Below are 15,073 nucleotides of genomic sequence, written 5' to 3'. Positions count from 1 at the left end.
GCATGAATCATCTTTGTCTTGGATTGCTGACCTTTTGCTAGTAATGTGTATATTCATAATTCCACTGCTAGAATTTTATATATAATAAATTGATAAATTTATGAATATCAGTTGAATTAATCAATTTTATATGGAAAAATCTAAATAATCGAATTCAATATTATCGGCTTGATCTTTACTTTTTAAATTTATTTTATTTATAAAAATAAAATATTAAATTGCAAATAAAAAATTATTCTAAGAACTTTTTGAACGACCTCGTGATCCTATTCAGTGGTCTGCATTCCACTTTGTTCATATTTTCTATGATCCGTGAGTTGAGGATCCTCATAAATTAGCACTCAAGATATTCCTCATCGGCCCAACCAATAGGCAAGCATACATTAGGGGCTCTTCCTAACAAGCGCAGAACACTCGTCATTCATACATCAATAAATCAACTGATGTCCAAAGAATACCGACCAAGGGCACTCTCAGTGGTGAATTATGGGATAAAGTTTTGAGGGGTCTAGAAAATTTTAAAAATTTTGAGAAGTTTGGTGAGAATTTTTTTATAAAAAAAAATTAGGGTCTAATTAAATTTTTGAACTTTTTTTGAGATTAATGAGAACTTTCAAATATTTTAAGTGAGTTTAATTAAAATTTTCAAAACAAATTAAAGGTATTATGAGAAAATTATTTAGTGTTTGTCGAAGCCATTTTTTGTAAAACGGGGATCGACTTTAATTTTGAAAACGAAAACGAACACGGGAGTCGCCACAAAACTTTTTTTGATGAGGTGTGATTGAGTCATCTCAAAATGTGGTTGTTTTTAATAAACAATTTAATTTTATTAAAACAACGATTTTGGTCCACGAAATTTAGAAAGGCGGGTTCAGGAGTCGGTTACGTACGAGGAAGGATTAGCACCCTCGTAACGCCCAAAATTGGTACCTAGTTGGTTAATTAGTGTCTTAATGTCGAAGATTGGAAACTTTGAAGAGTTTTAAAAATATGATCCTTAAAAAAATACTCGAATAACATGAGTTGGAATTTAGGATTCTCTTGTTCTGAATGAATATCACATCCAGCACGTTAGGATATAATACTTTAAACGCTCAAACCAAGATTACCTTATGGTTTTCAAAACCCATACTTTGAAATTTTAAGAGGATATTTGGCTATTTGGTCGAATGACTTTTCCTTTTTGAATAATGGGTGAAAGTCGATGAAATATCTATCAATATGCGCGTAGTTCATAAAAGAAATCGTTTAAAAAACTTTGAAAAGATCATATATGGCTAATAACAATATTGCAATATACATTTGAAATATCAATGAAATAATATGCATAATAAAATATAAATGTAGCATTGCTGCTAACAAATCCCAATATTAACATGCATTAATAAGAATAATGGTGTCAATGACAATATTACAATAACAATAATAACAACAACAATAACCATAATAATAAATCTAAAATTTTAAAGTATTAAAAAATAGCAAATAAATAAATAATGAAATAAATAGCAACAATAATGGCCAAAATAAAATGAACAAGCCAATAAATAAATAAATACTAATGTAAGTTTGATTAATAATTGAAAATAAGTAAATAAATAAATAGTAAGTGAAATATTAGACAAAACTATTTTTTAAATAACAAAAAAAATAAGATTAAACAGACTAAGGACTGAATTGAAAATGAACCTCAAAATTTGGGGCTTAAATCGTAAATAAATAAAAATAGGGTTGCCAGGGGACTGAAATAAGACTCGCTTAAGGCATAAGGGACTGACTGTGAAATATCCCCATTACTTATACGCATCATTTTGCGCAGGACTAAATTGTGACAAACACAAAAGAAATGGGGTCAAATTAAAAATTCTAAAAAGGACAAAATGACCGAATTGAAGCCAAGCATCAAAGCGGAGGGACCCGCAGCGCAAATAGCCCATTTGGCCTTGAAAACACGCGGATCCTCTGCTAAACGGGTCGGGTATTCGGGTCATACGTGAAATGAAGTCGTTTTGGTCATTGTTGCCAAAACCCAAAACGACGTCGTTTTATTCCCAATATAAATGTTAAAAAATAAAATAAAAAACAATTTAACCCTTATTTTTTTTTTAAAAAAGAGAGAGATCAAACATTCTCTCACGCAGCCCTCAAATCCGGCCAATAGGGCCATCGCTTGCGCCGCCGTGACCCCGCCGTAAGCGGTGGTCGGAGCAACATGGAGGTCGCGTCTTTGGCCCACTTTTCAAACGCCCGAAGGCTTAGCCTTTTGGGCCTTAAGACCGAGGGAAGGAGAGGTCCCCATGCCCCCCTTTTAGTCCGATTTCGGCAACCGAAATGGCTCCAGCGACAGACTCCACAGATAACCCCAAGTATTCCTCTTCCTTTTTTACTTATTAAGAGTTTTTTTCTTTTTTTTTTTTAGAAAAAAACTGATTCGTAAAAAATAAATAAAAGAAATAAATGAATAAATCAGAGAAACCAGAAGGCAACCTTTGTTTTCCTTTTTATTCTAATCTGTAAAAAAATGCCAGAAGAAGAAATACAATCGCCCTATTCGGCCTTTTATAGCTAATTTAAAAAAAACTAAATCTCTCTTCTTTTATCGTTTTGTGCTTTGGATTGTTTTTGTTTGTTGTTTTCTTTTTTTGTCTCTGTTGTTGCGTGCGACGTCTTCTTGTAGGTGCTGACAGTGAAGCGTGGAGGTGACGTGCGGCAGATGTGTGAGGTTGGCGATTGGACGCGATGATGGTGGCGGTGGCATGCGCGAGGGAGGCTGGCAGAACATGCAGCGCCGGGGCATTGGGCAGAGGCGTGCGGCGCGCCTTAGGGTTTGCTTCTCTGCTGAATGTTTGTTGTGGGCTGCTGTTAATTTGGGCTTAGGGTTATTAATTGGGCTTGGGTTGTTGTTTGGGCTGGTGTAACAATTAGGTTAGTCTGTTCAATTTGGTTTGTAACTGGGTTTGGGCTTGATTTGGGCCCCGGGCAAAAATGGGCTTATACAGTGTTAATTTTTATTTTAAATATTATTGGGCATAAATGAAAAATATAAACTTTCAAGAATGTTTTAAATATGTGAAAAGTTATGTAGTTATTAGGGGTGTTTAATCGGTTAACCGACTCGAATTACTATTAACCAAATTAACTGATTCTTTTAAACTCTTAACCATTAACCAAACTGAAATTGTTTTTAAAAAAATTAATCGAACCAAACTTTTTCGATTAATTCGGTTGATTAACTGAATTAATCGAAATTTATATGTTTTTTTTTTATTTTTGGTTAAAACAAGCATAAAACATATAAGAAATTAATCAAATTACTGATTAATTTATACTTTCAAAAAATTAACCGAACCGACCGACCCCCGATTTAATGATATAATTAGTTTGAATACATAATTTTGGTAATTTTTTTTTACTTTGAACCTCGAACTTTGGATCCTAAATACTGAATTTTAAATTTTAAACCTTAAATCACAAACTTCGAACTTCAAATCTTGAATATTGAACCCCAAACTTGAGGTTCAAAGTTCAAATTTAGGTTTAGAGTTTGAGGTTTAAAGTTAGAGTTTAGGGTTCGAGGTTCATGATTCAAAATTAAGAGTTCATGTTTCGAAATTCAAGCTAAAAGAAGTATTAGAATTATGTGTCAATAATATGAAAAAAATTCTAAAATATCATTAAATAATTAGAAAAAAACTATGAATAATAGATAAGAAAAGTCTATAAAATAATTATTTTTTGTGCTGTTCCAATTATATAATATATATATTTTTTAAAAATCAATTGAGATCACATGATGGAATACTAAATAAATTCCTACCTTCCCCAACTCTCCTTTTCGCATTTAAGTGATCCCTTTTAGCTAACAACTCCAATCTTCTTCGTTTAGTTACCTCATTTCCTTTGTAAGCAAAAAGTGAAAGAAAATGAGGGTTGTTAATAAGAGAGATGGAGGTTTAATCTCTCTATCATTATTATTTGTAATGGCAATATTACTCATCTTCAACGCCAAAAATTTCAGAGTTGCTGTGTTAGCGGAGAAGATCAATGACACCGCTTTCAGGGGTGGCCACGGTGGCGGTGACAGTGCAGGGCTCGACGATGATGACTACAGCAGCTTCATCGGTGACGATATGGAGTTGGAGATGTTGACGGATTCCTACATCCGCCGAGTGCTCGCCGGTAGCAACGGAAAATCAAAGACTGCATTCACTAACAACGCTAAAAAAACTCCAAGTTGTGGCACGGGTAAACAATATGGTCCGTGCATGGGTGACAAGAAGGTTGCTAACAATTGCAGTACATTCAATCGTACTTGCCAGAAATAGTAATAATATAAAAAGGAAAGAAAGTAAGTTTGGTCAGTCTTTTTTATTATCTTGAGTCTCTTCCCCTCCCTTTTAATCCTTTGATCCATTGTGGCTACTGGTCATCGTCCGGTTTTCTTTTTCTTTTTTTGCTTTTCTATTTGTTTTCTTTGTTTCCGGCCGAATAAAGTTTGGACCATGCTGTCTCTCGTTATTTCATCTTGTTGGGGTTCCCCCTTCCCACTCACAACATCGGGCCTGGCCCTCACGACTCCTCTCCGACAGCCCCGATCCTTAGTTTGCTGTGCACCGCTGTCACGTTGGTCCTCTGCTAGTGATTCACCACACCAGCTTGTTCGATTGGTGACTGAGGCCGCTTGCTCCATGGTGCTATGTTTCGCAGGACGGGGTTTGAATGTAATTATGTTAAAGCCTTTCGGGTGAATAGAAAAGTTGAAAGCATTTTTCATTCTTCACAGTTTGTCGAATACTACTTTAATTAAAAAAACTATTTTCTGACAGGATGACATGTGTTTGATGTTTCAAAATGATAATTACGATGTCCACACTTTTGTCATTTTCTTCTTTCTTTCAACATAAAGTATTAAACAAAGGGCCCTCTTGATGAGAGAACCAATTAACAAAAAACCATTTTTCCATAATTCAAACACATGGCCTCCACCATTAACTTTATCCCACTTCCCTGCAAATAGACAGACCCAAAGACGAGTTAGCTCGGGGAATCTTTCGCTCAATTTTGTCTGCAATATTTATCTCCTTTTTTGTTTTTTTTCAAACTAAACTACCTTTATATATTTATTTACAACATTCAAATGATTAATATTTGGACTTTAAAAAGTGTTATTTTTTTTATGGGATAATATTTGATGTATACATGTGTTTTATACATCATTAATGTGTTTTAAAATTTTATTTAAACATGATTAAAATTAATTATAACTCTCCTCTATACTTTTCTCATCTTCCTCCTTATGTAACATAAAAAGGGTTCATTAATTCTTAGAATTGAAATTTATATGATTAAGGTTTGAGTTTAGAGTTGAAAATTGATTTGAAGTAAAGAATTAACTAAAATCTTCAAAAATTATTAAAATTTATATGAAATTTTAATATAGTGGGCAATTCCTTTTATCGAAGACCTTTTTTCAAAGAAACTCATCAATAATATGAATATTAAAAAAATTAAGTTATTGCCCCATCAAATTTAACACTTTCAATAAGTAATAATTAGCACTATATTTTAGAATATTACTTGTTCAAGCAACCAATTAAAAGAGTTTTAACTTTAAAACAATTCACAAATTTCTCAAAATCCATAACCATATATACTAGGTTTAAACAAGGTAATAAAATCATACCTTCAAATTTATTTTGCTAATAAAATTGAATCACGCTAATAGTAATAAAGAACAAGAAAAGAACTGTCTTCATTTGAAATAAGGTTTTTTTCAACATTTTAAAACCCTTAGTTAAAACTTTTGTATTATTATTAAGGGATGAAGATGAGAATTTATAATTAATTTTAATTACATTTAAATAAAATTTTAGTCATTTATTAGAAAGTCTTTCAATTTTTAATATTTTGCTCATTCATGATGTGGGAATGGAGATGCATTGATGGTGCATATAGTTTATGCACCGACAGTACATCAAATATTATCTTTTTTATACATATATATTTTTAAATATTATGCTATATCTTACATTTACTTGTAGCCATTCAATCCTATTTGTGAAGTTTAAAGCCCACTAACAGTGTAAAAATATTAATTTATTTAAGTGATTTTTACATACATAATCAATCTAATTATATTTATCATATGTAATGTTTTGTGAATCAATAATTGAGTGGAAAGAAGAATGAGATGCTTGACCTAATTATGATAATGTTGATGGATTAAAGATAACATCCTTTGCGGGTAACACATGGCATGTTATATCATTATTTGCCCTCCATCGCTGGATATGACTTCCTTGAAGCTTTGTTATTGGGGTATGTGAATTTGGCAATGCATATAAAGATTCTTTGAGTCGTTTGCTACGATACAATACAATTATCCTAAACACACCATATACTACCACATAGGCAAATCTACGGATCAAATCTGGATCTCCCTTTCGGAGCTTTGGTAAGGGAGTTCAAAGACAAAGGTCTCTTTTTGATTGGATATTGCAATGAAAAACAATGACATGATCTCATGGAGCACCAAAATTTATTCAACCACCTTCATACACATGAGCGTAATGTAATCCACTGTGCCCAAAGAAAAAATTCCATTACTGGCCCTTTAGTATTTCCAAATAGATTTCATATCGATGCATCGTTATTCAGATTTTGTTAATCATTTTTCAGCACTACAAGATGGGTTTTTCCTTTTTACATTGAATCAGAAGCCGTTACAGTTTTATGGTTTTTACCTATACTCTTTACACCATTTACAACATTCACAAAGTCAAACAGGGAATGCACAGGGCATTGAGCCTAAATGAAAGGGTTTCTCTTTCCCACTCTCACTTCACCAGTATCTGCTTCGATGTACATTTCAGTGCCTCTTTGCTAATGTCTTCATTAGTCCCTTGATAATCTTTCCGAACCACATTAAGTTCATAACTGATAGGACTAAAGGCACAATGGATATTAATAACTGTCCCAAACTATTAACCTGCTTAACCTGGTTTGAGGAGAAAATGGCGGTTGGCTGTTAACATATAACCAAACTTATCGATTTTCAGTATAAAATAAAAAATAAAAAATTGATTTTTAAATGCCAAATCCATGTAAACGCATAAGGAACAAAGCATGGCTAAGGGTGCTATATCGAGATTTACTATCATCGGTCATGAAGTGAACTTAAGTTTTCTCAGCACTTAAGCAATAACAAAATAGACCTATGTTCTGAAGTTACATATAGTATGCGTCAGCAGTTTAATAGTTAGAATTCAAAAAGTTCGGAAAAATAATTGATGCTCGGAAATAATAGACACCTATAGCTAAAACCAGATAAGAGTTTTGCAGGAATTTTACCTGATCATAGTGCAAGTAGATATGGTAAAATAGATACATAAACAGGAGAATTCTAGCAACCTGCCAAAAACAAAGTTCATTAATTAAGCTCGCTCTGGATCAATAAACATCAAAATTCAATTTTAGCAAGCTGCCAAAGCTCAGTCAGGAGAGATGGGAAAAGAAAAAGAAAAAGAAGAACGTCTGAAAGAACTGAACTGATTGTACTCACCAGCCACGCTACAAACATTACAACTCCATTAATTAAGTAAGCTCTGGATCTCTTCATTCCAGCTGTGTCAAGATACCTATACAAACCCAGGTATCCTTAGTGCATTTTACAAACGATGGTAGGAATGAACTAGTATACAGAAAAAGTTTTTACCATCTCAAGTTGATCCCAGGGGTCGTACTCTCAGAGATGAGTACCATGAACGTGTAAACCTGACCCTCCCCTGTCAACATAGGATTTGCTATACCCGCTACTGATAGAAGATGGTGAAGGACCTGAAATAACAAGATTTTAGGTTGATTTACATCAGGATTAGATCAACCATCACTCACCAACTAGGCCTCTATATGAAGATGAGAAAGTAGGGAAAGATGATAATCAAACAACAGAATACTTACATACTCCATTCCACCCAGAAAAGGGTAAAACCAAATGATCATTGCAAGGTCAGAAAGAAAGTAACCAAGAGATACCTGTCCAAAAATGAAAAGTTTCTGCAAGATGAATTTACAGAAATATATTTCCCGTTTGTACATATAACAGGCAACAATTAGCTTCCAGATACATTAAAAACTGACTTGATGGACAGATTGAGTAAATTTGTCTGAGGTTGGTAAATAATTTCATGACATGTTGCAAATTTATCTATTCATTCATTTGTAGTTAATCGCTGTGCGATATAAAAAAGGTAAATACTAAACATTATAAAATCCCAATTTTTTCCCAAGTTTCTTATATTAGCCCCAATCCTTATTTATTTCTCAGCTAAGGGCTCAGTTGAGTACAATATCCTATAGAGGGTTACATGCGAAATCTGAGACATTATAAGGACTTTTTTAATATTTTAGCCTTATCAAAATGAAGCAAAGAAAATGCTTAATTCAACTAAATCTTAAAAGAAGCACATTCTAGAAATTGCATCCTATTATAGATATATGGATAGAGTAAGAGCTGTCAACTAAGTTTTCTTGGGATTTAGTTATCCTAGTCATGACATAAAGTCATAAAATATTGGCAAATGTCAATAGAGTAAGAGCTATCGACTAAGTTTTCTTGGGATTTAGTTACACTAGTCACGACAATCAAGATACTACTGGATCAAAGACTTAATGTGGTAGCTATGCTCCCCAGATTTGGTTGTTCCAACTAGAAATGATCCAAGCATGACGACCTGGAGTATTTTCTCCTTAATACTGACTGCAAGGTGGTTCAAGACACATCCTAGACAAACCAGTGATCAAGCTCCTAGTGAGACAGGTCTGTATTGACTTAGCCCTGCACCAGATATCGATTATTTCACAAATATAATGGGTATAAGGTCACAGACTCATGGCCATGATGTGATTTACTTATTCAGTTAGAAGAGCACCATGCCTCATGACCGTGAAAGATTAGAGACACAGACTGAGATTGTACATTGATTGGGTCGGAGACATCATGGTGATATTCATTCTGATGAGAAACCTTCACACCTGATATACATTGAGACAAGCCTAGCAAATAACTACCGAAATGAACCCAGCTTACCATAAAGTTCCAATGCCAGAGTTTGATCTTGTTTGAGAAATGCAGGTCTTAACCATATAGTTTAAGTATGTTAAAATTCGCAAAATGGTGTTAAAATCAATGCATATTTTAGCACCATGATTATATTGCTTGCTTTCTACATAAACAAGAACTTTGGCTAACACAATATTTTATATTCTGTTAGGGACTGGGAAACAAAATGCCAGAGAGCCTTCATGATATTAAAACAAAAGAATTGAAATATTGCAGGCATAATCATGGCATATAACATAGATAAACATATAGTATTTCTCTTTGTTGATGTCTTAGTAAATGGGAACCAATTTCTCAGCATAAAAGTCAACAGCAATTTGCAATTATTCTGCCACCCACATAATTTGAAATGAAATAAAATCACATTAGAGATATTTCCACTGACTTTAAATTAAAATGTTCAATGAAGAAAGCTTAACACTTAATTGCTTCTTCTAAATAGTACACTACTTCTTAGTATTTAAGTATCAAAGTGTATGACTAAACCAATTATCATGAAGGGATGTTACTAAAGGCAAGGCAGATCAACTTCTTAGTATCATCAAATACCTAAACCAAGCATTAAAGAACATAAAACATTAAAAGTTATCTAAATCCAAGATTTCTCATCCAAAATAAAAGCAGAAGGTATCCTCACCCCCAACGTGAAGGTAGACAGTGCAGAACTGCGGAAAGTAATCGGGCCAGCATATTCATGGTCAGAATAGAGATTTGACCAAAAGACAAAGTAGAGGGACATAATTGCTATGAAAATGGCATGAAAGGTTGATATGGATCTGCATTAAGCATCTAGACATTAATTCTGTATCAATAAAAGTAAATAGCAAGAACATATTGGAGTTAAATAGAGATATAAGTCACCGGTTGCTCCACTCTGTCCGCTGAAGTTTTGATAGACCAGGATAGCTCTTAAAGTAAACATTGCTAAACAATTGTGTAAAATCATATACCTGGAAAAGGGTAATGGCCAAAATTTTGGAGATAAAATGAAAAAGGGAATGGTAATAAAAGAGAGAAAAAGGAATGACGTAAACAGAAGAAATGAGAGAAATATCAATAAAAAACTAGAAAGAAAGAAAGGCTCGATGAAAAAGAATCACCGGTGTGTAGCTTCATAATCATATAGATGCAATTCATCATTCTACTTCAACTGAATTGTTTTCAATCTGAATAATGAATCATAAAATTGATTAAGAAACATACCATCTTGCAAGCACAAATGCCACAAATAACTGATGTATATGGGATGACGGAATCTGCTAGTAAATATTCCTTCACCAACAGCTCAGCCTGATTCTGGTAAGATTTTATCTCCATAGCTTCCTTTTCAGAAGCTGATATCAAAGTAAATTCCTCAATCAATCACTCTAAAAAGATGAAATTTCTGTTATGTTGTGTTCAATTCTGTATTCTTCTCCTCCTTCAAGATGAATAAGATCTACAATTTTAAGAAAAAATGAATATCACAAAAGAAATTTAAAAAGAAAATGTGAGTGTATATATATTGTGATCTGACTATAATTTGCTTTAATTTGATCAACAATGCACTTGACATTTCAAATACAGTATGCAACAATTGGCATTCCCCTCCAAGCAAGAAAAAAAGTATAACCTACTCGCCATATATGAAAAACAATCATAGAAACATATTACTATCTTAAATGACTTTCTAAGTTTTCTTTTTCCTTTTATTTCTTTTTCATATCAATCAAATAAAAAAAGGAGAGATTGGGGCAAGGGGAGGATGGCCATGGTACAGAAATGTAGACACCATGTAATCAAAAGAGAGTTAGCAGTTCGACCTAACTTAGGACGGACATATCCTCAAAGTCATCGGTCAAGCAACAGTAATAACTTAAAGACTGCATTGCAGTAAAAGCAATCTTGAGTGAATAAAAGAAGAATTTGCAACAAGGAATTACTTCAAAGTCCAGGGCATATTAAATACCCCCAAGACATCAAGTACAAGTAACATATGAGATTCATTCATATCAATAAAGAATGCACGAGCCATCCACACCATTGGTGGTTTGATATGAAGAAGGTGATAATTAACCAACAAATAGCATATCTTAAGGCAAAGAAGCATTAGAATAAAACCCAGTTTCCTTTGTGTTTCTCTGCAAAATATCATTCAAGTTTTAAACATTATATATATTCAGAAGAAGGAAAAAGACAGAGCAAAAAACACAAGCTTTTGCATTAATCTTTTTACAGCCATGAAAAAGAATTAACTTCACTAAGCATCGGTAAAACTAAAGAATTTTTAATTTCTTCTCATCAATCTACTACATCAAACAATCCTTTTAGCTCCTTAAAAAAAATTAAAGAAACTGAAATATAAAATACCACTTATTTAAGGCAACCGATTCATTCATTCACTCATTCTAAAATGTTTTGGCATTGAAAAAATGTATTCAACATAAACATCAATGCAGAGAAAGCAATAAAATCATCAAATTAACAACTAGAAACAATACGTAAACAATTTTAAAGAAAAAACATAAAGTTTTCAACAATGTAACAATGCAAACCAAAAGGGTTCTGCAAGAAAAGAAAAGAAAAAGAACGAAAGAAAGAAATGAAGGGAGAGGAGTACCGGAATCAAAGAGAACAAGTCAACGGAAGTTGCGGAAGAAATCGGGATTTGGTTCTGGGCAAAGAGTGAGAAATAGAGGCTGCTGGATTCCTGCTTAATTTTTGGTTTCCTTTTAAATGTTAATTTTGGGAAAATATTTTTATTATAAAAACAATAATTAATAAGAATATTTGTTTTTATCGTTTTATGGCAATGAGCCAATGAATATAGTTTCGTGCGGGCAAAGAGAACCAGAATATTTTCCTTCGAGATAAGGTCTCGGACCTATTCCACGTTCTATTCTGATTAATGTACTTTTTTTTATATAGTTTCCATTTAAATTAAGTTTATAGGGTTTTGTGATTTGTTACATAATTAATATCTAGCTAATATATTAAAAACCTTGTTAGAATCGTACAGTAAGTTTGTCTTATTAAGGTAAATTACGTTTTAGATCACTAAATTATTAATAAATTTATATTTTAATTATTTAATTTTAAAAAATTATAAAATGAGTATTGAACTATTCATAATGTTTCATTTAAATTATTGAGCTACTTAAAAGTTTTTATTTAAATCATTAAATTGTTAAGCCTTTTTTTTAAGTCTGGCTAGTGAGCTCCAAGCAATGGATTGACAATTTGTATTGTAGATAAATACCCATTAAGGAGTAGAACATACCTAAGGTCCAAGTTGACCTGACTATCGGTGTCAAAGATCGGAGAAGAAAGTTGTTTAGATTTTGAGTTTGCAAATTCATGACGTTCAAAACTATTTCATGAAAAAAAAATTGATCTATAGAAGTTAAGGGGAATGAGAGCTTTTAATTAGTGTATGCGGTGTGAACAGATAAGGCTATATACACCAAAGATTTTAACAGCATAATAATTTAAATGAAACTTTTGTATAGTTCAATGATCATTTTATAACTTATTATTATTATTCATGAAAATGGGACAATGTTTTAGATTTATAAATGTCAACATTGAAATTCAGTAATCTTTTATGTGATTAAATTAATTTTAATCACATACTTTGAAATTTTAAATTAATTTTTAATTTTTTGTCAAATGATAAAAAAATATTTTTATCCTCTATGTCTTAGATCAAACTTTATTCTCAATTATATATATATAAAAAAGTTGCTCATAGATAGAAATGAAGTTAATGTCGTTTTTAAAATCAATAAATTCCATTTTATAAAGCGAAATTCATGGATCCCAACTCGAATTGTAAATATCAACAAACTAGGAAATGAATAGTTGGAGATTTATCAGATGTTTAATTAATGTCGCAGTTGAAAATTCTATCAATATTTATGAATTTAGAATTAATTTTTATACATTTTAAATATATAATCATATTAAATAAATACAATTTTTTTATGAAAATCCTATTTTGACTCTAACAAATTCTAAATATTAAGGTTTAAATATGTTAAAGTTGTTTGTACTCTTTTGAAATTCAAAATTTAATCCTTATACTTTAATTTTAAGATATTAAGTCCTTGTACTTCTTTTGATTTAAAAATTTTGATCCCTCCATCTAATTTTGCTGTTAAAGTTAACAGTGCCAAATGTAAAATAACTATTTTAGCTCTTAATATTTATAATCTTTTATCAATTTGGTCTTTATCTTTTAAAAGTACATAATTGTTTTTTGAAAAAATTAAAAATTAATTCTTCTCTTATTTGAACTAAAAACATAAAAGTTTAATAATTTATAATTTTTTAAACAAAAAATCATGAAAAACAAACTCTTTAAAATTCAAAAAAAATATTCAATGTTATCTAAATCGGACCGGATCAGTTGGATCAAGAACCGGCTGGAATATCGATTTGATGAGAGGTAAAAAAATTGATTGACCCGTGAACTGGTACAAATTGGTTGAACTGAGAAAAAAATCAGTTGAACTGATTTTTATAGTCTTTATTTTTAATATTTTATTTGCTTTGAACCAGTCAGATCTGTTATTTTAGGAACCAATTGGTCGGAACAATTTGAATTTTGTTCAACTGTAAGTTCATTCGATTTTTAGCTTGGTTCAATCAATCCATACTGATTTATGGGTCAATTGATTTTTTACCTCTCATCGGATCGACACTTCAGTTGATTCTCGTTCTAACCAATCCGATTTTGATAACAATGAAATTTTGTTTTTATATTTTTAAAATAATTTTATTTATTGAATTTTAAAGAGTTTTTATTTTTTATTTTTAAAATTATTTTTATGTTTTATTTAAAATATGAAAAAAGTTATTTTTAAAACTTAAAAAAAAAAGTGTGTGCTTCTAAGGAGTAAAACCAATTTGACAAAAAGCTGTTAATGTTGAGAGTTAAAAAGTTATTTACCTTTGATTTCGTGTTAACTTTTTTTTGGTAAAAATAACTAAACTGAAAAACATAAAACCAATTTAACTATCGTTTGAGAGTATTTTAGAATAATAAATTATTACATGTGTCAATTTAAACCCGTGTTGTCTTAGGTTTTATATGTTTTTTGTTTGTTTTTCCATTGTTTAATAAGTCTTAAGTTTTAGAAGTTTTCATATTAAGAATACAATTTAGGTGGTGTCTTATCTAAATATTTAAATAAGAAAGATCAAATAAAAATAATTAGGATAAATTATCAAAATAGTCACTTTTGTTTACCTCATATTACATTTTAATCACTTATGTTTGAAATGTTACAGTTTAGTCGCTTATGTTAATGTGTTGTAACATTTTAATCACTGAGCTGTTAATTGTCATTAACGGTGTAATGGTAAGCTGACGTGGCACGTTAAATCATCATTTCAAACAAAATTGTTAAGTTAAATTATATAGTTTAAATTTTTTCTTTTTCTTTTCTTCTTCCCCTTTAGTTTTGGCAAGTGGAACACATAGAAAAAACATGTTAAAAGATATAAAGAAGGGAGGAAAACAAAGGGAGAAGAGAAGGAAAAATAGAGAAAAAGAAACAAAGGAAAGTTAAAAGAACATAAAAAAAATTAAATTGCTCAAAATGAAAAAATATAGGGACCAATTGTATAATTTAACCTAAAATTTTGTTTGAAATGATGGTTTAACGTGCCACATTAGTTTACCGTTACACCATTAAATATATAAAAAATATCAATTAACAGCTCAATGACTAAAATGTTACAACACGTTAATGTAAGACTAAAACGTAACATTTTAAACATAAGTAACTAAAATGTAATATGAAGTAATTAAAAGTGACTAATTTAATAGTTTACCCAAATAATTAAAGTTGGATTATAGCAAATTAAAGACATATTTTAGAAATTTACGCATTAAAAATACTTAAACTTTTGACTTCAAACTAAATTAGATGGGTGTGAAACAGAAATTACGATTTGGTTCCTGCT

General features: G+C 31.2%; 1 protein-coding gene and 1 long non-coding RNA gene across 3 annotated transcripts; one reads left to right on the top strand and one right to left on the bottom strand.

The window, feature by feature from the left end:
- Positions 1 to 1,964: 1,964 nt before the first annotated feature.
- LOC128034628 (uncharacterized) lies at positions 1,965 to 3,069 on the top strand. The gene is made up of 2 exons (XR_008190748.1): positions 1,965 to 2,369; positions 2,681 to 3,069. It is a non-coding gene; the product is annotated as an uncharacterized LOC128034628 (long non-coding RNA).
- Positions 3,070 to 6,585: 3,516 nt separating this feature from the next.
- On the bottom strand, positions 6,586 to 11,881 carry LOC105802381 (uncharacterized). 2 transcript variants are annotated; one of them, XM_012633982.2, is made up of 9 exons: positions 11,724 to 11,881; positions 10,328 to 10,562; positions 9,986 to 10,074; positions 9,762 to 9,900; positions 7,963 to 8,037; positions 7,718 to 7,839; positions 7,565 to 7,640; positions 7,354 to 7,413; positions 6,586 to 7,000 (listed from the first exon to the last, which is right to left on the bottom strand). In XM_012633982.2, exons 2-9 carry the CDS (start codon positions 10,439 to 10,441, stop codon positions 6,872 to 6,874), a joined length of 804 nt encoding a protein of 267 aa, XP_012489436.1. In that variant the 5' UTR covers positions 10,442 to 10,562; positions 11,724 to 11,881; the 3' UTR covers positions 6,586 to 6,871. The 2 variants fall into 2 exon arrangements, with proteins under 2 accessions (XP_012489436.1, XP_052480167.1); XM_052624207.1 differs by having other exon boundaries at positions 10,328 to 10,458; positions 11,724 to 11,849.
- Between the last annotated feature and the right edge of the window lie 3,192 nt (positions 11,882 to 15,073).

The sequence above is a fragment of the Gossypium raimondii genome, chromosome 11 (assembly GCF_025698545.1).
Source record: "Gossypium raimondii isolate GPD5lz chromosome 11, ASM2569854v1, whole genome shotgun sequence".
NCBI classification, from domain to species: Eukaryota; Viridiplantae; Streptophyta; class Magnoliopsida; order Malvales; family Malvaceae; genus Gossypium; species Gossypium raimondii.
The sequence above is the reverse complement of the archived record's forward strand: the minus strand, read 5'-3'. Positions and strand labels throughout refer to the sequence as shown.

Excerpts from the sequence above, each read along its gene's own strand:
- LOC105802381 (XM_012633982.2), bottom strand. The coding sequence starts at position 10,441 with ATGGAGATAAAATCTTACCAGAATCAGGCTGAGCTGTTGGTGAAGGAA. Across the intron at positions 7,641-7,717 it reads CCTGGGATCAACTTGAGATG|GTATCTTGACACAGCTGGAA; the intron begins GTAAAAACTTTT and ends GGGTTTGTATAG. Across the intron at positions 7,001-7,353 it reads TCTACTTGCACTATGATCAG|GTTAAGCAGGTTAATAGTTT; the intron begins GTAAAATTCCTG and ends TCCTCAAACCAG.